This window comes from Leopardus geoffroyi, chromosome C2 (assembly GCF_018350155.1).
Source record: "Leopardus geoffroyi isolate Oge1 chromosome C2, O.geoffroyi_Oge1_pat1.0, whole genome shotgun sequence".
In the NCBI taxonomy this organism is placed as follows: Eukaryota; Metazoa; Chordata; class Mammalia; order Carnivora; family Felidae; genus Leopardus; species Leopardus geoffroyi.
This window is the reverse complement of record NC_059333.1, coordinates 13,787,208-13,810,154: the sequence shown is the minus strand read 5'-3', so window position 1 is coordinate 13,810,154 and position 22,947 is coordinate 13,787,208. Positions and strand designations below refer to the sequence as shown.

Sequence of the window (22,947 nt, the reverse complement as noted above, 5' to 3'; positions counted from 1 at the left end):
GGTCATCAGCTTCAATTAAACAAACAGCAGCAGACAGGTAGCAAGACGGAATTTTATGATTCTTCGTCTGTCTTCTAGAGATGATATGAAAACTGTATAAAGTTCAGTGAAGGGAATACGCAAAGTTCTTGCCAACAGAGGGATATAATCAGAAAAAAGAAATGCATTTTGCCTAAGAGCCTCTTTGAGTGCAGAGTTAAGATGCACTTTATGTATTCATTATGTATTTAAATAGATCTAGCTTCAATTATCCAACCGAATGGAGGGTACTCAGTGATTTCAGATAATCAATGGTTTACGTGAATGGCAGGAAAAGGGAAATTCATTTTAAACGAGAGAAATACTAGGGAATATATGCCAGATCTAGGAAACTAAAATTTCAGATAATTTGAGTTTATAGGAGCACAGGAATAACTGGAAAGTAGATTGAACTTCTTTTTTCCATCTAAAAAGAACAACAACAACAAAAGGGAATAAAGTTATGTGTTTTTAAAAGGTTAGTTGGGAATGAAGTTCCTGTATGAATTCTTGAAAGTCTTTTCTTTCATTATTTCTCTCTTTAACATATTCTAGAATTCTACTTATACAAGGCTTAAGTAAGCTATCACTTTTTAAAATTTCCTTATGTAATCTCTACACCCAAAGTGGGGCTTGAACTCACAACCCTAAGAGCAAGAGTCGCATGCTCTACTGACTAGGCCAGCCAGCTGCCCCAGTAAGCTATCATTTTTAACACATGTAAAGAGAACAATATGGGGCTCGCCTCATCCACTGGAAAAAGTCATAAACTGGGCACTCTTCCCTCCCTACCTCCCTATTCCCTCACCTCTCTACCCCCTCACCCACCCAAGGTAAATTCTTTGGGGAAGAGAGGCTCCAAACTCTAGGAAGACAGGCACAAAAGGAGGAGGAACCTTTTGCTCCAAACAGGGGAATAAATGGAAGCCTGCCCAGTTAAATGGCAAGGGCAGGACGCATCTCTGGCAAAGCTGAGTAGCCCCACAGAAAAGGCCAACAAATACCGTCAAATGGACACCCTCAACAAAAAGGTTTTACCATCTGTTCATGCTATAAAATCCCCCAGTAGATGGCACAAACAATATCCAAGCACTTTTTTGATATTTCACATTTAAATATGATCAGATAATGAAGAATCACCATTTGATGAAAGCCTCCAGCATGAAAGGCAGAGACTAGAGCACACAGAAGAAAATACATAATGAAAAAAAGAGAAACAAAGCCTGCAGCCACATTTCCTGAATATTCAGCAACATCCCCAAAGATGGAGACACAAAAGAATCTAAAGCTATAAACAATAAACAAATGCATAGGTTACACTGAAAAAGGGATGATAAGGTAGAAAGGAGGGAGGAAGACAAAGGGAGAAAAGGAGAGAAGGACAGAGGGAGAGGAGAAGAAAGGAAATAAGGAGGAGGGGCAGGAGGAAAGGAAGGAAAGGGAGAGAGAACAAGAAAGGGAGGGAGGGAGGAAGAGACTGGGAGAAAGGGGAAGGAAAAGTAGGAGGGAGAAGGGAAGGAGTGGGAAAAGGAAAGGAAGAGAGAGAAAGGGAAAGCTTTTAGTAATAAAAAAAAAAAGATAACTAAAATTAAAATCTCTTTGAGAAATCATAACCCTGGTGATAGAAAATTATTCTAAAGCTTCAACAGAGAAAATAAAGCACACACAAATTATTCAGAAATGATAATAAGTGAACAAAGCACATTTTCCAACCAAAATTTCAAATTACTCAAAGATTATTCAAGTAAAAGGTAGAATAAAGATATTTTCAAATATGAACCATTTTGTAGGAAATTATTACAGGTTTGTTTGTTAATGAAAATAAAGAAGAAAAAAGGATAACTTGCAATCCAAGATTCTAACTAGGATGGTGAAGGAAAATCCAAGGTAACTATTATGCCTGTGGCCTAGAGAGCAAACAGATTGGAGAAGGACAATAAAGGACCTGGGATAGGTGGTCTCCAGGGAACAAAACAGTACTACGCGACTAGGTAATAAAGTACAGATGTAGAAAATACTGCTAAGTAAGTGTAAAAGTAAATAAATGGAGCAGAAAAAAAGAGGCAGGCATTAACTACAGGGGAAAAAAAAAAACAAGAAGTTTTTCAAGAAAGGAAATCAAATGATAGTATACTAATTGGCCCAGCAGCTAATATTATTTATATGGTCATAACATGGAACATCCTAACAGTATAACAGAGACTATTGATTTAATCCTAAATGTTCATATAACTATAGGAACATGAAGAAAGGAGAATTCATATATAATATAGCTAAATATTCATCTGTCATCACAGAAAGCCAGTAGTTAATGTCTAAAGTTAATTTAAAAATACTATAAGCATGTTAATGAGAAATGAGGGGAAATGCAAGGGGAAAAAGAATAACTAAACAAAAAAAACCTAGCCAAAATAATTGAACATAGTTACTTTGGGGGACTAAGGCTGGGGGAAGAGGTTAAAGAAGGATAAGAATTTCACTCTTAATTTTTTTTTTTTAATTTTTTTTTAACGTTTTATTTATTTTTGAGACAGAGAGAGACAGAGCATGAACAGGGGAGGGTCAGAGAGAGGGAGACAAAGAATCCGAAACAGGCTCCAGGCTCTGAGCTGTCAGCACAGAGCCCAACGCGGGGCTCGAACTCACAGACCATGAGATCATGACCTGAGCCAAAGTCGGCCGCTTAACCGACTGAGCCACCCAGGCGCCCCTTAATTTTTCTTTTAAGGTTAATTAAATTCTTTAAAACTATGTGCTCATATTGACTTTATACAAATTTCAAATAATGAGAAAAGGAAGATGAATACTGTCAGTAATATATTATTTGGATAATACATAATAGTATACAAATCATATACTAAAATCTAGCTCAGCCACAATTATATTCACTGTCCTTTTAACATATGTGAGGAAATGTCTGAACACACTAATAGTAGGGCATGTGCTGTAAACATTTACTGCCCTGTGTATTCATTTTGCACTTCAACATCTATACTCTTCATCAATACTCTCCTAAGAGCTAGGCAAATGGAGCCCCATATTTTGAAAATACCCCTTTTGGTGCCTGAAAAGGACAGGGTCCAGGAGGAACCCTCCACACCCAGTACCTTTGCTTCCCTTTGGGGAGTTCAATAAGGTATGTATGCTAAGGAGCTCTCGGACATGAGTCGATGCCTAATGGTTGTTCCCAATAGCCTATCTGGTATTTCTTTCACTAGATTGCATGAGATGAGCCACCAGAATGGTTTGAAAAGTTGATATGGGGTGAGTCAAATTCTCCATATAGATAAAAAATTTTGCCTGGGGCTCCACACATCTTAGGAGTTCACCCTTCTTCACAACTAATCCATGTCAAAACCAAAGGTAAATATTTCTAAACTTTTTAGAAAACTGGCTAGGGGCAGGGAGATGATCTACAGTGATGACAAAACAGGACTTAGCTATAGACTAAGGCAGCATTTAAACCAACAGAAAGAACAAAGACCAAACATCCAGTTTGTCTTATCTGCAGAAAGCATGAAGTTAGAGGGAAGACCAAATTAGGATCCAGGATGATTTCGACAAGTTCATTAGAAGGACAGAAACCACAAACATAAAATCTGAAAGAAGTCAATTTAAGTTCTGCACTTAGAGTTCTGGAAACATCTATTAAAATAGGATGGTAGAGACCTTGTAAGAGTTGATTCTATGGGTTTGATACACCACAAGCTCAGTATGAGTCAACAGTTAGGTGTGGTTCCTAATAAATTAAGGAACTGACACTAGCATTGTGGAAGAAAACGGGAAGAGCAGGAACCAAACTGCAGGGAGGCTGCACAGGACTGACCTCAAGGGAGACAGGGTGCTGGGTTCCAGAACTATTTACAAGGAGGAGTATCTACCAAGTCCACTTCACGCCTCTTTGTAAAAGATGACTTCCAGAATTTTCCTCAATCTGGCTGGCCTTGTTCAGGACATGTGTGCCAGTGACTTTTATCAAGTCCACATAGAACCAGAAGTGGCACTTCAGGATAACCATCCAGAGCCTAAGAGCCTATTAAAACTCAAAGCCTTAGCCTCTTGCCAGGGAAGCCACACTCAACTTCTGTAAAGATCCTTATTTAAATACTTTTTTTTAACGTTTTTATTTATTTTTGAGACAGAGAGAGATAGAGCATGAACAGGGGAAGGGCAGAGAGAGAGGGAGACACAGAATCGGAAGCAGGCTCCAGGCTCTGAGCCATCAGCCCAGAGCCCGATGCGGGGCTCGAACTCACGAACTGTGAGATCGTGACCTGAGCTGAAGTCGAACGCTTAACCGACTGAGCAACCCAGGCGCCCCAAGATCCTTATTTAACAGAAATAAAAGGAACTAGTCACTTTTTCTTTATTGTTAAAATGCAACTATAACATTTAATGAGCATTTGCTGGGGGCATCTGGGTGGTTCAGTCCGTTAGGCATCCAACTCCTGATTTCAGCTCAGGTCATGATCTCATGGTTTAGGAGTTCGAGCCCAGCACTGCCAGTGCAGAGCCACCTGCTTGGGATTCTCTCCCTCTCTCTCTGCCCCTCCTCCTCTTGTTCTCTCTCTCTCTCTCTTTCTCTCTCTCTCTCTCTCTCTCTCAAAACAATAATGAGCATTTAAAAAATATTATTTAAAAAATTATTTTAAAAATAATGAGCATCTGCTATCTATAAGACATCTGACTTGGATTATTACACCCAATCCCCAACCCACAATAATGGTGTAAATACTATTCTTTCATTCACTAGTCTCTTTTTCATATGCATACTATACCCTCATACAAGTGACTTTCTAAATGATATGAAAACTTTCTATAGAAAGGCAGTCCCCCACGGAGATATTCTCTACACTTCTTTAGATATATCATTGCATATGATTTTCCATCCAGTCAGGAGTCATTCTTACCCAGCCTGCTAATTATGTTCCTAAGACATGTGATGTAGAAATAAAAACCTAATATTAGGATATGTTACCATAAAAGTCATGGAGCTTTTTGGAATTGTATGTAACACCCAGCGGTAATGGACAAAGGAAGGCCCCGAGAGGAAACTGTACTTCGTACGTGGTAGATGCTGGTTCTGCCTTCCAGTTGGAGGGAAGTCTCCAAAGCAGTTTCAATGCAGGAACTATAGCCTCCCTTTGCAGACAGCATAGCACCTCTTCTACGCAAGCGGCTCTAATATTCATGCCCATTCCCACCCCCATCCTGCCCATAAAACCCCTTTTCCGCTTTTGCCGGTAGCATGAATCTCCTTACCATGGGCAAATCTGAATAACAGCATCAAATCAGCAGCACACTGGCTCTGTAAACCATGCACAGTGAATTGAGCCCCGGGGCTGGAATAACCTACAAATTATTTCCATAATCGTGGTTGATCTCCCTTGTGTTAACCTCACCCCTTACCCACACAGGTTTCTTTCAAACCTAGCCCCTCTAGAGTCATGTGGATTACAACAAGTAGAAGGTAGAAAATGCCCTCATAGGTCCTGAACAGCAGTAATTTCTTCTGAAAAGGTTCATTTTGTGCTCTATCCCACGTAAGTAGCCTAAAAATTTCACCACCACAAGAGGACACGGAGGTTTTCATGAATAGGTCCTATGTTGCCACAAAAGAATTTTATTCAACGTGACCTATTGGATATTTAGATTGTACTAGTAATTTTATGGCCAAGACGGTCCTTTCAAGAGGAATTCACATCAGCAGAGTGAAAGTAAAATGAGTCTCCTGAAACTGATTAGATTATCATCTAAACTGCGTAGTGAGGCAAGAATGGCTGAAATATTGAAATATTCCCCAGTGAATGGCTTAATTCCAAGAATGAGAAACAGACCCTTTTGACTGTGGTCAGTGATTCCTGCCCATGTTCTTCTTAGGGTAAACAGTAATAGAAATAAGATAAATAGTATGCTTAGACAATAAAAGATTTTAGAGAAAGAGGGGCTTGGTTTGAATCCAGCCAACACTCAGTGACTGTGTCACTTGGCGTCTAATTATTAGCCTTATAAAAGCCTCAGCTTCACCAAATGGGAGACACAGTCCACATTAATTGGCTAAAATATGGATAAACCATTCAAGTCACTGATTGCTGTACGAATTAAATGTGACTTACGATTTTGCTTTCATGTGGAACTGAAAAACATAAAACAAATGAACAAACAAAAGCAGAAACAGACTCATAAATACTGAGAACAAACTGGTGGTTGCCTGGGGGGTGGAGGAAGGGGAATGGGCAAAACAGGTGAAGGAGATTAAGAGGTATAAACTTCCATTTATAAAATAAATAAGCCACGGAGATGGAAAGTACAGGATAGGAAATACGGTCAATCATACTGCAATGATGTTGTAGATGGGAACTATGGGAACTATGCTGATGGAGATAATCACTGCCTAATGTATGGAATTGCTGAATAACCATAGTGGCATCTAAAACTATGATATATCAACTATACTTAAATTTAAAAAAAAATTTTTTTTAAGAATTACATGGCTAAACTTTATAAAACACTTTCCAAGATGGTGGCATACAAGAAGGGCTCAGTAAAAGATAGCTGCTGATATCACATAATATTGCTATTGTTGTCATTGTTAGCTCTAGTTAGCTATTCCCTCATATACAAGAAATCCAAATAATAAAAAGTGATGCCAGATGCAGAAAAACAGTGGTTAATAAGCTATACAGAAGAATAGTTTCATGACTCAGAGCATGCAGATTTTTTAAATAGGATACACAAAAGCACTATCCATTAAGGAAGACCTGAGAAATGATACACATTAAAATTAAAAAGTCACAGGGCATCTGGGTGGCTCAGTCGGTTAAGCCTCCGCCTTCGGCTCAGGTCATGATCTCACGGTCTGTGAGTTCGAGCCCCGTGTCGGGCTCTGTGCTGACAGTTCAGAGCCTGGAGCCTGCTTCAGATTCTGTGTCTCCCTCTGTCTCAGCCCTTTCCCCACTCACACTCTGTATCTCTCTCTGTGTCTCAAAAATAAATAAAATATTTATTTTATTTTAAATTGTTTATTTTATTTTAATTTTAAAATAAAATTAAAAACTAATAATAAAAATTAGTCAGATTAACAAAGGATATCTTTAAAAGAGTAAAAAGCGAGCCACAGTAAAAGCACAGTAAAAAGCGATACACACAGTATGTATAGAAGTGCCATGACTCATTAAGAAAGATAACCCAATGGAAAAACAAGCAGGAGACTGAAATAAGCATTTCACAAAGATGATGTTGAAATGGTCATTAACCACCCCCCGCCACCACCAAAACATGGTCAGATGCACACTAATGGCTTACAAATGAAAAACTAAAAAGATCTGACAATACCAAGTGTAGACAAGGATATGGAACTCCTTGAATTCCCTTAGGCTGCTGATCGGCGCATAAATTATCATTTTGGAAACTGGCAGTATTTAGTAAATACAAATGTGGGGGCACCTGGGTGGCTCAGTCGGTTGAGTGTCCAGCTTCAGTTCAGGTCATGATCTCACGGCTCGTGGGTTCAAGCCCTGCGTCGGGCTCTGTGCTGAGAGCTCGGAGCCTAGAGCCTGCTTTGGATTCTGTGTCTCCCTCTCTCTCTGCCCCTAACCCACTTGCATTCTATCTCTGTCTCTCTCAAAAATAATTAAATATTAAAAAAAAAAAAAAAAAAAAAACAATGCGTACATTGACCCCATGACAAACCGATACCAATCCTAGGTATATGCCAGCAGAAATGTGGACAAACATATCCTGAACACAGACACAAGATTACTCTAGCAATACTGCTCATGGTCCCTCCAAATTGGGATCAACCCAAATGTACCCAGGGACAGGATGCTACACAACCCAGGTAGCCTGGATCTGTTGCAATTTATACCTGTTATCCTGGCATAATTGGTTATTGAGCTGCCATATCTCTCAAAACTGGCTAGTCTCTGAAGTGTCCTGATGAGTTCATCAGTAGAAATGGTAGAGTAAAGGACCTCAAAAAACTGCTCCTCTGAAACCAGTAACATCAGCAAAAATCTTCAAAATTGGCTTTTTCAGAGCTCCAGCAATTCATTAGGTCTTACAACAATCAGGTGCTTCTATTGGAAAAAAGCGATAGCTGAGTCTCAGAACAGAAAGGTTTGAGGACATTTTCGCTTGCCTTATTCCCGTCTTCATCTCCCCATCTCCACAAGCATGTGAAAAACAGCGGCCTAGCAATCACTGGAGGGGGCAGTGAGCTCCCACAAAACAATGTCCTCAAAGAATTGTCATCATTTGACATATGACAGTTCGCAGGAAACCCCCATTCAGGGCTTGTTGCTATTTGCCCTCAGAACTCACTTGTGCAGATAGTCATTACTCCAAGGGGAGTTTCTGAAAACTAATCAGGAACAACTGTTTAATATCACAGCTGCCTGAGACAGTGATGACAGTTGGGGCAAGAAAGGAAGCTAACCAAGAAACTTTTTTTTTTTATGTTTATTTATTTTTGAGACAGAAAGACAGAGAGAGAGTGGGGGGGGGGGGGGAGAGAGGGAGAGAGAAAGAGCAGGAGAGGGGCAGAGAGAAAGGGAGACACAGAATCTGAAGCAGGCTCCAGCCTCTGAGCTGTCAGCACAGAGCTGGACATGGGGCTCGAACCCCCAAACGCTGATATCATGACCTGAGCAGAAGTCAGACACTTATCTGACTGAGCCACTCAGGCACCCCGGGAAGTTTTTTAAAAGCTGGGGAATAAGATATTCATAAGCTATCCATAGTCCAGGGAATCTAGAAAGTCATGTACATGTATAAGACTGTGCATACATTCACAAAACCCTAAGAAGGCCCTACCCTCACCCCTCTGGCTGCCCTTGAGACTCTGTGCAAGCAGAGGTGAAGGCTAAGGCAAGTTATTAATCAGCTGTCTGAATGTTGAAGACATAGAAGTCCTTGGGAAAGAATGGATGTCTAATCGCTTCCAGGCATTTAAGGAAATCTTTGCAATCATTTGCTGACTACTAAACTAACTGAGCAGAGACTTCAGTCGCCACACATCACAAAGAATAAATGTTTTATAGATTTCAGGAAAGGCACTTAACAAACAAGCAAGAGTCACAACAATCAACTACAACAAACACTGGGGGGAGAGGGGGGACCTAGTTTCAAGAGTCACCACATTATATTATTTAACGTGGAGTTTTCAACCAAGTAGCTGTGAAACATGCAAAGAAACAACCAAACATGGAACACATACAAGGAAAGAAACAGTTAATAGAAACTATCCCTAAGGAAGTTCAGATAGTAGAATGCTAAACAAAGACATTAAATCAACTATTTTGAATATATCCAAAGGACTAAAGAAAATCATGTCTAAGGAAGTAAAGCATAAGAATGATAATCTCACCAAACAGAGAATATCCATAGAAAATTTAAAAAAAAATTTTTTCAGAGAATCAAATACAAATTCTAGAGTTGAAATGTAGAAAAATTGAAGTGAAAATTTTACCAGAGGAACTCAACAGCAGATTTGAACTGGCAAAAAAGAATCAGTGAACTTGAAGTAGGTCAACTGAAATTATCCAGTCTAAGAAACAGAACAAAAAAAGAATGAAGGAAGATGAACAGAGTCTCAGAGACTTGCACTATCAAGCTTGCTAACATAAACATAATGGGAGTCCTAAAAGAGGAGAGAAATGGAAAGAAACCTATTTAAAGAAATTATGGTTGAAAATTTCCCAATTGTGGTTTAGACACATGCATCTAAACATCAAAGAAGCTCAAAGAATTCCAGGGAGAATAAACTGAAAGAAATCAATACTTAGAGACATATCATAAGCTGTTTAAATACAAAGACAAAATTCCCAAAGTACCAACAGAGAAGCAACTCATCTAATAGACTTTTATTTTATTTTGAGTGGGCTCCATGCCCAAAGTGGCACTTGAACTCATGACCCTGAGTTTCAAAGCTGCATATTCTACCAATTGAGCCAACCAGGTGCCCCAAGAAGCAACTCATCTATACAGGGGATCCTCCTAAGATTAAAAGCTGATTTCTCATCAGAATCCATGGAGGCCAGATGGCAGTACAAGAATACTTTCAAAACACTGAAATAAGACCGTCAGCCAAGAATTCTATATCCAGCAAAACTATCCTTCAAAAATGAAGGAGAAATGCAGACATTCCCAGATAAACAAAAGTGTCCTGGCTTGGATGATAAGATCCAGATTTACTCTATCCAACTAGTAGCTGGCATGTGTGTCTGTGGGTGAGGAATGGCTTATAGGGTGCTAGAAATTTCTGTTTCTTGACCTAGGTGGTGGTTATGTATTCATTCTGTGACATTTCACTGACCAATACATTTATGTTTTGTACACTCTTATTTTTTTTTCAATGTTTATTTGTTTTTGAGAGAAAGTGAGAGAAAGAGTGAGAGAGAGCAGGGGAGGGGCAGAGAGGGAGACAGAGGATCCAAAGTGGGCTCTGCACTGACAGCAGTGAGGCTGATGCAGGGCTCAAACTCACAAACCATGAGATCCTGACCTGAGCCAAAGTCAGACACTTAAGCAACTGGGCCACCCAGGCACCCCAGATCATAATTATTTTAATGATGGAGGAGGAATAAGCAGAGGTCCTTTTTTTGCAATTTTTTTAAATGTTTACTTATTTTTGAGAGACAGAGAAACAGAGTATAAGTGGGCTAGGGGCAGAGAAAGAGGGAGACACAGAAGCCGAAGCAGCTCCAGGCTCTGAGCTGTCAGCACAGAGTCAGATGTGGGGCTTGAACTCACGAACCATGAGATCCTGACCTGAGCCAAAGTCGGACACTTAACCAACTTGGCCACCCAGGTACCCTTTATGTGTGCTTTACCTCATTGATTTAAAGGAAAAAAAAAAAAAAAAAAAAAAAAAAAACAGATGCTTTTGGCTGTCCACACACAAATGACCACTTTATATTTCTCACTTTAACTGACCAAATGCAAATAACTTAGGGGCCAAACCCAGAAACTTGGTGAAATAACCTATTATTCTTTCCCATGCCTTTAATCCAGCTCTCTTTTCTGCATGGCATATTCTCACTGTCCATTGCCCCAATTCATCCTTTAATATTCATGACCAGGCCTTCCTATACTACAAAGATCTATCCCTGTCTCTATCTCCCATGTCATATATGAACACTTTTGAGAGCACGAACTGTGTCAAAATCTTGTTCTCAATAGCACCATGAGAAGCACGTAGGAAGCACAGACTACAAGTTGCATTACAAGTTGAATTTCTGCATTATGGAAATAAACGAGGGCAGCCTTCCTAACTACCACAGCAAGAAGTTCTGGCAGAATGCATCACAACCGACCAAACTCAAACAATTCCCCATAAAAGCAAATGTTAACCCTGCAGTGATTAGCAGGTTTTTTTTTTTTTTTTTTTTTTTAAACACAATTAACACTCCAACTTCAAGAACACTGGGTACAAATTTCTGATAAGATGAGGAAATTATTCGGGTACAGCTAGTCATTTCTGGGATGTCACTGTTTTATTTTATGAGTAATGTTAGAAGAGAACATTATGATGAAAAATTTTGACAGCTCAAATCATTTCTAAATTAAGGAATTCATCATCTTTTTCTGAAGCTCTTCACAAATGGTATTGAGACTACATTGACGAATCCTTCAACCCACGGCAAAGAGCGCAAGCCTCTCAAATTCAACTCACATCCTTCCGTAGGCTTCCCATGGAACCTTCTGGGTGACTTCTCTCATTTCTGAGTTCAATACAGATGTTTATTTTGTCATGGATCATTTTTTTGTTTCTATAATGAGCAGAAGATAAAAACCCACTAGAAAAGGAAAACAGGGTGGGGTACCACAGGCCGGAGAGGAAGATGTCTGGTTTGGAGGTTTGAAATGCCCATAGGGGGAAGCGCCCAACAAACCTGAAAGAGGAAAGCATCACCCAGGGAATTGCTGAGGCAGAAGACGAAGTCCTTCTTGGGGTGTTCAGGCACAGCCTGCACGATGCTGTTCTCCACCCACACGGCGTGCTTAGGGATGCTGTTGTGGTCTATTCCAGACCTACCATCGCTCTCATAGAAGAAGAGTGTGCACCCTGAGAAAACAAAACAGGGGTCTGCGTGAGTATTCAGCGCTTGTGCAACAAAAAAGTCGGTAGAGGAATCTATTGTCTGTGTCCCGTCACAAGGAAGAGGCTGGAAATTAAAGTGCGTGGAAACCGAGGGAGAAAAGAATGGGGTTTTGCTTGTACTGAAGTCTTGGATGGACTGAGAGAAAGGCAAAGATTTTTCAATCACCGCCCTCAAGTTCTTAAAGACCCTGAATCTCTTAAGAGTGTTTCATCACAGGTGTGCTCATAGGCATATGGGGGTCCTACAGCAACTTTGGCCAATGGTGGCTAGGAACCCGGCGCAACTGGTCAGAACTAAAACCACGGCTGTGTGAGGACCACCAATCAGTACTGGCCCACTGGAGTCCCTTCCCAGTGGCTCACATGATATACAACCAGGCAACACAACTCTGGGGGTTTCTTGGCTAGGCTCTTGGAGGAAACAACTCACAAAACTAGCTCTGGGTGCTTTAAGGATAAGGAAAGAAATGATAGGTTTTTTTTTAATTCAAATATGTCCTACAGAATGTTCTTCTAGAAATAAACCATGTCCTGTTCCTACTGAAAGAAAAAATGGCATGGCGTACATATGAAGGCCTGGGGCGGGCGGGGGGAGCTCAAGACCTGGTCCGCACTTAATGGCCCTGTGAAACTAATGAGACAGAAACAATAAAAACCTCCCATAGATTTATGCCAAGGTGGCTTCAGTGAATGGCCTCCATGGTCTCCTTAACGTGAGGCTCACTTTCATAGTAATTACTACCTGAACATTTACTGTCAACTAATCAAAACCACTTTCAGGGAAAGCGTGGGCCCCACTTTATGTGACTGACAAAGCCCCTGAAAGTACAATCTATTCAGCCGTAAGAGGGGTTTCTTCCATAACGTAAATTTGCGCATATGTGATTAGTAACGCAGAATGATGGGTATCGATGGAAAAGTCACATTAGTTCAGAGGCAATTTTTCTTAGCCCATAATATTTCACATTCACATGGTAACAGCTGCTGAAATGCAAAGTCCCCAAACACAGCCGAATACAGCACAGTGGCAGATGCCATGTCCACGCACTGCACGAATTCTCCCTTGGCAGAGTTTCCCAAAAGCTTTCCTCACAAGTCCTACCGTATGGTGGTCCTAGGCTTTACGGTTTCTTCTTTCCTGTTCTTGTCTCGATAATCCAGGTGTTTTGATTCCTCTTTCTACCCACTCGCGTTATATTCACTTTTTTATCTTAATTGTTTTATTTATTTATTTGGAGAGAAGAGACAGAGAGGGAGCGAGCATGCACAGGAGAGAGGCAGAGAGAGAGGAAGAAAGAATCCCAAGCAGGCTCTGAGCTTTTAGCACAGAGCCCGATTTGGGGCTCAGTCTCACAAACTGTGAGACCATGACCAGAGCCAGTATCAAGAGTTGGACGCTTAACCAACTGAGCCACTCAGGTATCCCATATATTCTCTTTTTTCTTAAAGGTGAAGTCCAATGTTTCCTATAGTATTTACTGCTAAAAAGTAAGATGCGAACTATGTGAATATTTTTAGCAGCGTATTTAGTTATCCGTTCATCCATCTATCTCTCTCTCTCTCCATCTATCCAGCATTGGGTTAAAAAGTTGCAAGCACGTAATTGAATTACTTACCTATTGAGTAGTCTGCCCCAACCTTGTTTTTCCCATAATCCCTGTTATTGTGAAGATCTCAGGTCTTTTCAGAAACCCATGTAACACATGGCAGAATCTTCTGAACCTATTTCTACTTCTTAAGCTAGCACAGACTCAGAGATAAATATAAGAAAGAAAATGGAAAGGGGACGCCATTTTTCTCCATATCAGAGGTTCTTGAAGTGTGGCAATCTTGCCCTTGAGGGGACATGTGGCGATGTCTGGAGACATTTTTGGCTCTGTCACTGGGTGTAGGGGGTGGGGGAGGAGGTGCCACTGGCATCCAGCAGGTAGAGGACAGGGATCCTGCTAAACATCCTATGGCGCCCGGGATAGCACCCCCACAACAAAGAATTTTCCAGACAATGTCAAGAGTGCCCCCGTTACGAAACCCCGCTCTGATCTTTAGGACGAACACTACAGTCATGATTAGCAGATTGTGAGCAGAGAAGGAGAAACACAGCTGTACCGGAGGGTGAGGACAGAGAAGGAGGCCTGTGGATAATGGAGAGGGGACATCCGCGAACCCTGGCATGTGCAAACATTGAACACTTCATACAGTCTCCTCAAATGGCTGTTTTTAGAATCTTCCAAAGTTGGTTTACAATCACCCACGACAGCAGGTGGTTAAAATCGGCTTTTCCTCTAATTATCTCCTTGCTCCAGTGAGAAGATGCACACGAAGCAACACATCCAGGACCCACACGCTCCCTGATAGTCCACCGGCCCTCAACTTCACTTGAGCGTCATCTGTATGCTCGGCAGTTGTCGACAGAGACACCCCAGAGGTTCGTGCTAAATGAGATCTTTTTTTAAAAAAATTAATTATTCTGTCTAAAGTGAAAGAATCTTTGGAGAAATCTACCCCCACGGCTCCCAGGTGCTCTGCTTTTGATTTCATGATATCCAAGGGTTGCTAAGAAAGAAAAAAAAACCCAGCAGCACGTTGTGCCTTTGAGTGGCAAGAACGAGCCGTGAGCATGTCAATATATAATGGGAACCCGTCAGGATTAAGAAACGAAGGACTCGGTGGCTCTGGGTTCTGGGCCTGGATCCTGACAGACTGTGTCACTCAGATCTGGGTCACCAAGAAAGTGAAGGCTCCCTCCTCTAATGGGCTCCTGAGCTGGGCTCCAAAATGCCTGCACGCTGGCTTCCGGGATCATTTATTCTCTAAGGGAACGGCAGAAACAAAACAGTTCCCTCTTCTGCGTCCCAAGTTAAAAATCACCTAATTATTGTTATTCTCTGACACGGACACTGGTGTTCTCGAACTTAGTGTCAGAATGATGTGGAAAGCTTGTTTCACACGTACATCCGGGGCCTGTAATGGGCTGAATTCTATCACCCTAAATTCCTATGTTAAAGTCCTAATCCAGTACGTCAGAAAGTGGCCATATCTGGAGGTAGGATTGTAAAAAGAGGTCATTACAATCAAAAGAGGTCATACGAGTGAGTCCTAATCCAATCTAACTGCCGTTCTTATAAGAAGGGGGAATTGGGCCACAGACAGGCAGAAGGGGAAAGCCATGAGAAGACACTGGAAGAAGACAGCCTTCTAGAAGCCAAGGAGGGAGGTGGCAGCAAGCACCAATCCCACTCACACCTTGATTTCCTCCGGCCTCCAGAACTGTGAGAACATAAATTTCTTTCGTTAAACCAGTCGGTCTGTGGTACTTTGAGACAGCAGCCCTAACACAGGGCAGGGGGGGGGGGGGGTGCGCCTCCATTTTTCTGCAGGAATGCGGCCCCGGTGGTGAGCTGTCTTGACCACAGGGACTAAGATCACGCTCTGCGAATAGCTGAGCAACAGGACAGAAGGAGCCTGGGACCCAGATGACTCAGAAGAAGGAGTCACCACAACGACTTCAGACGGTCTACCCCTGGTAGATGGGAGGGAAATCAGTTCCGTCTTGCTTAACACGTTGTCACTGTGGGTCTCTGTGACATGCAGCAAAGCGTACAGTCTAGTTAACAAGCTCCCCTCTCGTCTCACCAGGCGGTGAAGCAACAGATGGCACCGATAGTAATGGGGCCAGCCTACACCTTGCTCGTCCTTCCAGGACTGGCCTGCGCACCACCACAGACTGCAGGGCATCCTGTGCCTCTAGGACTGGGTGTCCCCGACACCAGCCACAGTTGATGCGATTGAGTATGGAATGGTTCGGAGTGTGAGCCACATCTGGAAAGCCCAGGCTCCCTCCTGCACTTGCCCTTCACGCCCGTTAACCTATCTAACCTGTCCTGCCAAACCCTACCCCTGTTTCAAATGGAGCTTGTGACAAAAAGTCTAAGTGGCCTTCAAGTATTCTTTTTAAGACACAGAGCTCAGAGGTGCCCGGGTAACTCAGCCGGTTAAGCCTCCGACTCTTGCTCTCGGCTCAGGTCATGATCTCACGGTTTGTGAGTTCCAGCCCCGCATCGGACTCTGCGCGGACAGCGTGGAGGCTGCTTGGGATTCTGTCTCCCTCTCCTCCCCCCACCCCCTCTGCCACCCCACCCATCCTCTCTCTCTCTCTCTCAATAAGTAAGTAAACCTAAAAATTTTTTTTAAAAAAGGCACAGAGCTCACAAATGCATTATGACTTTTATACTACTGAGACACGTGCAGACGTGCACAAGAGCATATACACCTGCTTCAAAAGTGTATATTCAATGTGTGACTGTACAACAGTGACTTTTCACAAACATATGGTGGCTCGGACATTCTATTATGCATTAGGTCAAACCTTATGAAATCAGTGATATTCCATCATTTTTTTTTTTAAGCCTAAAAACATAGTAATTTCTTGGGCTTCAAACTAATGACTTTGCCTCTACGACAGTCACTTCAGGGGGCACTCCAATGCGTTGAATAATTAAGAGAAATTTTTTTTGGAACATGTCCCTCGAAACTGTCATCCCAAGCAGCTGCATATAGGAGGAAACTGGGTTAGTGATGCTCCTCTAGCTTAAGGGTGAAAAAGTGAAGAAAACAGCTGGTGGGGAGGCCGGGGTGGGGAGTTACTAAACAAGCAAGGAACATAAAGTTTTCAGTTAAGTGAGATGATTGCATCCCAGAGATCGGCTCTACAGTCAATGATAATGTAACATACGCCTAAAAACTTAAGATCTCACGCTAAGTATTCTTATCACAATAAAAAAAAAACTGATACAAAATAGGGGTGTCTGGGTGGCTCAGTCCGTTAAGCGTCTGACTCTTGACTCTGGCTCAGGTCATGATCTCACGGTAGGTGCGATCAAGCCCTGTGTGGGGTTCTATGCTGACAGTACAGAGCCTGCTTGGGATTCTCTCTCTCTCTCTCTCTCTCTCTCTCTCTCTCTCTCCCTCTCTCAAGAAATAAACATTTTTTTTAAGCTTTAAAAAAATTGGTATAAAACACAAACTCCACATAATTAAGAAACATCATGTGCGCAGGTGCACCAAGGAGCGCCGGATGCATCACGCGCTGGGGGAGCGGGGCTCCCGCTCCTACCTTTCAGGGACACCCAGTAGTGCTTCCACTTCCTCCGGGTGGCCGACTCCACCTTCTTGTTCTTCTTGTGCACCAGGAAGTTCTTGACGGCCAGCGCCCCGGCCTTGCGCACCGTGCCCTGCGCGGCCGTGAGCAGGATGTCCGACTGGCCCGGGGAGCTCAGGGTGCCGCTGCTCTGCTCGTCGCTGTGCGCCGAGCCCGCCTCCTCCAGGCTCTCGCTATTGGTGGTGCTCATCTCCAGCTCCCGCCGGAAATTCTCGTACACCCCCTGGCGGGCCGCATCCCCCGTGGAGCTGCTGCCGCTGTCGCTGCCCACAAAGGCGCGGCCGGTGGGGGGCGAGTAGCTGGAGTTGGTGGCATTGGATCGCCTGGACAGGAGGTCCGTGTCGGTGGTGGCCCCTTCGATCCCGCTGTCCGCAAACTCACTGCCCTCGCCGGCATTAACATCCTTGGGAGCCGAAAAGGGAGAAAAAGAAGACGTACATCACGCAGAGAAGCAAGCCACAGACCGCGTGGCCGCAGGGCTGCGCGAGACCCACGGGGCGCTGCTGCTCCCACCCGGTCCTGGGCCAATGACTCCTCAAGCCCCCGACCCACGCGAACCTAACCTGCCCGCAGAGCGGCTCAGGAAGACCACCACGCCACCCTGGTGTGAATCTGAACAGGCTGAAATGTTTAAGAAATTTATGTATTTAAAAACAAGGAACGTTCCAGAGAACTCACCATGTATCTGACTTAGGTAATTAACTAATTGGCGAATCGGCTACTGAGCTTCTCCCACCCCCGCGGCTGGGCGCCCCTCATCAGTCTGCCCAAAACTCCAGGAAATTCTGCAGGCTGATTAGTGCTTGCAGAGGTAGGGGTTACAATGGAGAACAAGGTCTTTACAGCTAATACTTTTTTTCCCCTCTTTTTTTTTTTTTTTTTTTTTTTTTTTTTTTAATAAAGAGCCTGGAGTTAGGAGTCTGTTTTGTAATGTGGGGACTAAAAAGATACCTGGCATACACCTCACCCACTCACCCAGCAAGGACCCATGTCCCACGAGCAGGCAAGAGTCCTCATGCTGGAACCAGCTTCACTTCTTGAAAACAAGCAGCCTCTCACCCTGCATGGAGCTAAATAAGTCTGTGGGGCCCACAGCTCCAGTACAGGCTCTCCAATTACCTTGCCCTTTCAAAGCCGGGATGCTAAGAGCCCAAAGCAAGCTCCTCACTGCCCCCAGGCCAAGTGACAGCTTGCGGCAACTGCCAGTGTGGGGGGGTATCAATTCCCAGTCTAAAAACATTTGGAACTTCCAAAGCACAGTCCCTGCTCTCAGGTTGAACACTTCCGGGACACAGACAGGTCTGTTCTTAAATCAGAGTCTTAACTGCACTAAAGTGCGACCGGCATATCCATAAGCAATAATTAAATAATGGTAGTCATCAAGGAAGGATAATGACAGCACTATTGGACAGGACAGCTTAACAGTCTCACGGATAAGAAGTCAGACTGATTTTTCTCAAAGGAAGAGAACACGAACAGGGGTCTGACATAGTGGTATAGATGGTAAAGTAATACATGCTTTGGGGATTTAACCATTTTTTGAGCCTTAAGTCTCATAAGCATCTAATTATGGTTCAAAAATGTAAAAACTGACAGTTCTGGGTTGGCAAAAAAATGAATGCTTTGGGCTCAAATATTTGCTAAGAGGCAGTGGGGCCGAATGAACCAAGCCACAGACGAGCGCTGTCCTGCGTGAAGCCCAGACAGGTGCTGAGCCCGGATCTCTAAGCATCACAGGCAGTTCTAAGTTAGGGCCTCAAAGTTCACTTCACCTTCATCGTGAATAGATACTAAGTGAACAACTGAAAGATGGGCGTAGCCAGATGTGACAAACAGGAGACCCAGAACGACAAATGCTCTATGATTCACTCGTGTGGAATCTAAAACTGTTGAATTCAGGGGCGCCTGGGTGGCTCAGTTGGTTAAGCGTCCGACTTCAACTCAGGTCAAGATCTCACGGTCCGTGAGTTCAAGCCCTGCGTCAGGCTCTGGGCTGATGGCTCAGAGCCTGGAGCCTGCTTCCGATTCTGTGTCTCCCTCTCTCTCTGCCCCTCCTCCGTTCATGTTCTGTCTCTCTCTGTCTCAAAAATAAATAAATGTTAAAAAAAATTTAAAACAATTATATATATATATATATATATATATATATATATATATATATGAATGTTGAATTCATAGAGCAGAGAGTGGAACAGTGGCTGCCCGGGGGTGGGGGGAAATGGGGAGATGTTGGTCAAAGGGTACAAACTCAGTTATAAAATTAGTAAGTTCTACGAATCTAATGTGCAGCATGGTGTGTGTGTGTGTGTGTGTGTGTGTATGTATATATATATATATATATATATATATATATATATAGTGAATACTGTACGTATACTTGAAATTTACTAGGGGAGCAGATCTTAAGTGTTTTCGCCACAAAAGAAAAAAGGTAACTGTGTGAGGTGATGAATGTGTTAATTAACTTGATTGTGGTCATCATTTCACAATGTATACATATATTAAATCATTATATTGCACCTTCAAAAACAACAACAAAGAGAACTGTATGCAAAAGGAGGAAAATACGTAACTTTATAGTGGATATAGCTGCAAATGCTATCTCAGCCAGGTGTTTAAGATTAACTGGGAACCCTCTCTACTATCTACAACTGTTCTGAAAGAAAGAAAGAAAGAAAGAAAGAAAGAAAGAAAGAAAGAAAGAAAAGAAAAGAAAAGAAAAGAAAAGAAAAGAAAAGAAAAGAAAAGAAAAGAAAAGAAAAGAAAAGAAAGGAAGAAAAGGGGCATTTGAGTGGCTCAGTCGGTTAAGTATCTGACTTCAACTCAGGTCACAATCTCACGGTTTGTGAGTTCAAGCCCCACATTGGGCTCTGTGCTCACAGCACAGAGCCTGCTCCGGATCCCCTGTATCCTTCTCTCTCTCTGCTCCTCCCGCTTGCTCTCAAAAATAAACATTTAAAAAAAAAAAAAAAAAAAAAAAAAAGAAAGAAAAGAATAAAACGAGGAGGGAAGACAGTAGCAGGAAGTAGTTAAGATATCTTCTAAGGACCAACTACATTTCCAGTGGAATTGAGACCCATGGGATTTACAGAGCCTTAAGGGGGATAAAGAAACTGTGGGTGCCACTCAGGGGCACACTGCCCTGCATCTGCTGTTCCCATCACTTTGCTATCTGCCGTCCCGCCTATTAACTGCCAGCAATGGTCAGGAAGGAGCCAGATCCAGTGGATAAACATCCTCTATACAAACAGAGAAACACAGTTAAGAACTCACATTTCTCCCAGCAGGGATACTGACTATGTCAATAAGCCAGTAGGTAAATTCACCATTACTGATTACTCAAGATAACCATGAGTAGTGGGAGATGAGGAGTTTGTGAATTTCCTAAACATCTGGATTCATCTTCACGTGCCTCGATCTTTCTCTGGAAGAAGCAAAGCAATCCGCGACAAAGTCGCATCTAAAATGCAAAGAGGCGAGAAGCTTCTCTGTAAGACAGGGAGAGATCAGCTACATGGGTAACCTCCCTAGTCCATAAGAGAAAGGCCTCGGAACATGGGGGAGAATGGACTCAAGGCGTCTCGCAATGCCCAGAGTTCAGCTGCAACAGCACCTCACAGATTCTGTCTCAATAGTCAATTCCATGCCTTGTCCCCCCCCCCCTTTTTTTTTTTTTGCCAACACTGCTTTTTCCAGGTTTTCCCAGCAAAATCTGAGTGACTATCTACATGCCTTGACTTGCCAGGCAAAGAACTCAAAGCCCAAAGTTGGGGGAAGGGGAGAGAAGGGATAAAAGAGGAGGGAAACAAGAAGAGACCAGACAGGCCAAACCCTCAAGAGCATGTGTCTTGACCGTCTACTCTCCCACAAACCATTTCCCCCTTTACAGAATGCCCTGAGGCCTCTATTGAAACTAGGAGTTAAGACCTCGGTAGACACTCACCTCTCTGTGAGACCTGAACATCTGCTCATAACAACTGATGCTCTAAGCGTGCAGTGGCCCAGGCTCTGTGTGTTCACCTCCCGGCCGACCACTAAACTAAGCAGAGGTGATTACCCCAGGTAGGAGGCCTGCTGGCCCCAGCCGAGCATGCATACCTATAGAACGCACAACCCATGTAACCACCGGGGAACGCTCTGGACCAATGATCCAAGCCGACTCCACCTCGTCTCCACAAGTGGCTAAGCAGGCTAAGTGGTACATGTCCCCCACTGATATGTGACCCAGCCTGTTGGGAAACATGCCGGCTGCCCAGCCCCAGCCCCTATTTGGTCATGAAGCTTGGGATGTCCCAAATACTCAGAGGCCTGGATTATAGCATCATGGGAAACCAGAGGCACTACTCAACACCTGAATGGTCAATGGAGGGCTCCCATGACACCAGCAATCTCCAACTTCAGTGTGGGGAAGAATTATCTGTAGAACTCTACTACCCAGATGCCTAAGTGCCACACGAGAAATACAAATTTATAGGTCTAGGACAAACCAAAGCCAGATACTCTGACAGAGAGGCTCTGGTTTCACACTTTGGTTTTTGTTTTTATTAAGCTTTCAACTTAATTCCAGTTAGTAAACATACAGTGTTGTATGTAGGTTTCAGATGTACGATAGAGTCATTCAACATTTCCATACATCCCCCTGTGCTCATTGGGTTCACACTTTGCAAAACAGCAGGCATCCCTCTGTGGTTGCATCCCAGATGCCCATCACTCTCAGATGCCAGGATGCATTTCACTGTAAAGCGTTTTCCAACAGCTCAGAAGAAAGGCAGCACCGGGGTCATGGAAACATTCCTCGGTGGTCATCTTTCCAAGGGCTCCTCCTCCTACCCACCTCAGTCTCAGATTCTCTCTCTCTTCAGAAGCCCCTGAGAACCTCCCACTGTTCCCGGCAGCAAGGAATCTAGAAAACCAACCCCTGGGAAGAGTCTCATGGGAGCCTCAGCAGTGCTTGTAGCAAATGCAAGGTAGGTTCCTACATATCACTGGAGACATCTTAGCATCTGATAGGTCCTAGTATTTAATCAGATCCTGAATTTTATTTATTTTTTTTTTAATTTTTTTTTTCCAACGTTTATTTATTTTTTTGGGACAGAGAGAGACAGAGCATGAACGGGGGAGGGGCAGAGAGAGAGGGAGACACAGAATCGGAAACAGGCTCCAGGCTCTAAGCCATCAGCCCAGAGCCTGACGCGGGGCTCGAACTCACGGACCGCGAGATCGTGACCTGGCTGAAGTCGGATGCTTAACCGACTGCGCCACCCAGGCGCCCCAGATCCTGAATTTTAATTCAAAAGTCAAAGCACATCTGGGGCGCCTGGGTGGCTCAGTTGGTTGAGCGTCGGACTTCGGCTCAGGTCATGACCTCCCAGTTGACGAGTTCGAGCCCCGAGTCAGGCTGTGTGCTGACAGCTCAGAGCCTGGAGCCTGCTCTGTCTCTCTCTCTCTGCCCTTCCCCTCGCTCATGTTCTGTCTCTGTCTCAAAAATAAAATAAACAGGGCGCCTGGGTGGCGCAGTCGGTTAAGCGTCCAACTTCAGCCAGGTCACGATCTCGCGGTCCGTGAGTTCAAGCCCCGCGTCGGGCTCTGGGCTGATGGCTCAGAGCCTGGAGCCTGTTTCCGATTCTGTGTCTCCCTCTCTCTCTGCCCCTCCCCCATTCATGCTCTG

General features: G+C 43.4%; 1 protein-coding gene across 6 annotated transcripts in view; it reads right to left on the bottom strand.

Moving 5' to 3' along the window:
- The window catches only part of TIAM1 (TIAM Rac1 associated GEF 1), a 392,899-nt gene that overhangs the window by 103,725 nt on the left and 266,227 nt on the right, over positions 1-22,947 (bottom strand). For all 6 annotated transcript variants that reach the window (XM_045436876.1, XM_045436879.1, XM_045436875.1 and 3 more), the window contains 2 exons: positions 17,235-17,682; positions 11,913-12,085 (listed from right to left, as the gene is read on the bottom strand). In XM_045436876.1, coding sequence (XP_045292832.1) covers positions 11,913-12,085; positions 17,235-17,682 — 621 coding nt within the window. The remainder of the gene's footprint in view (positions 1-11,912; positions 12,086-17,234; positions 17,683-22,947) is intronic.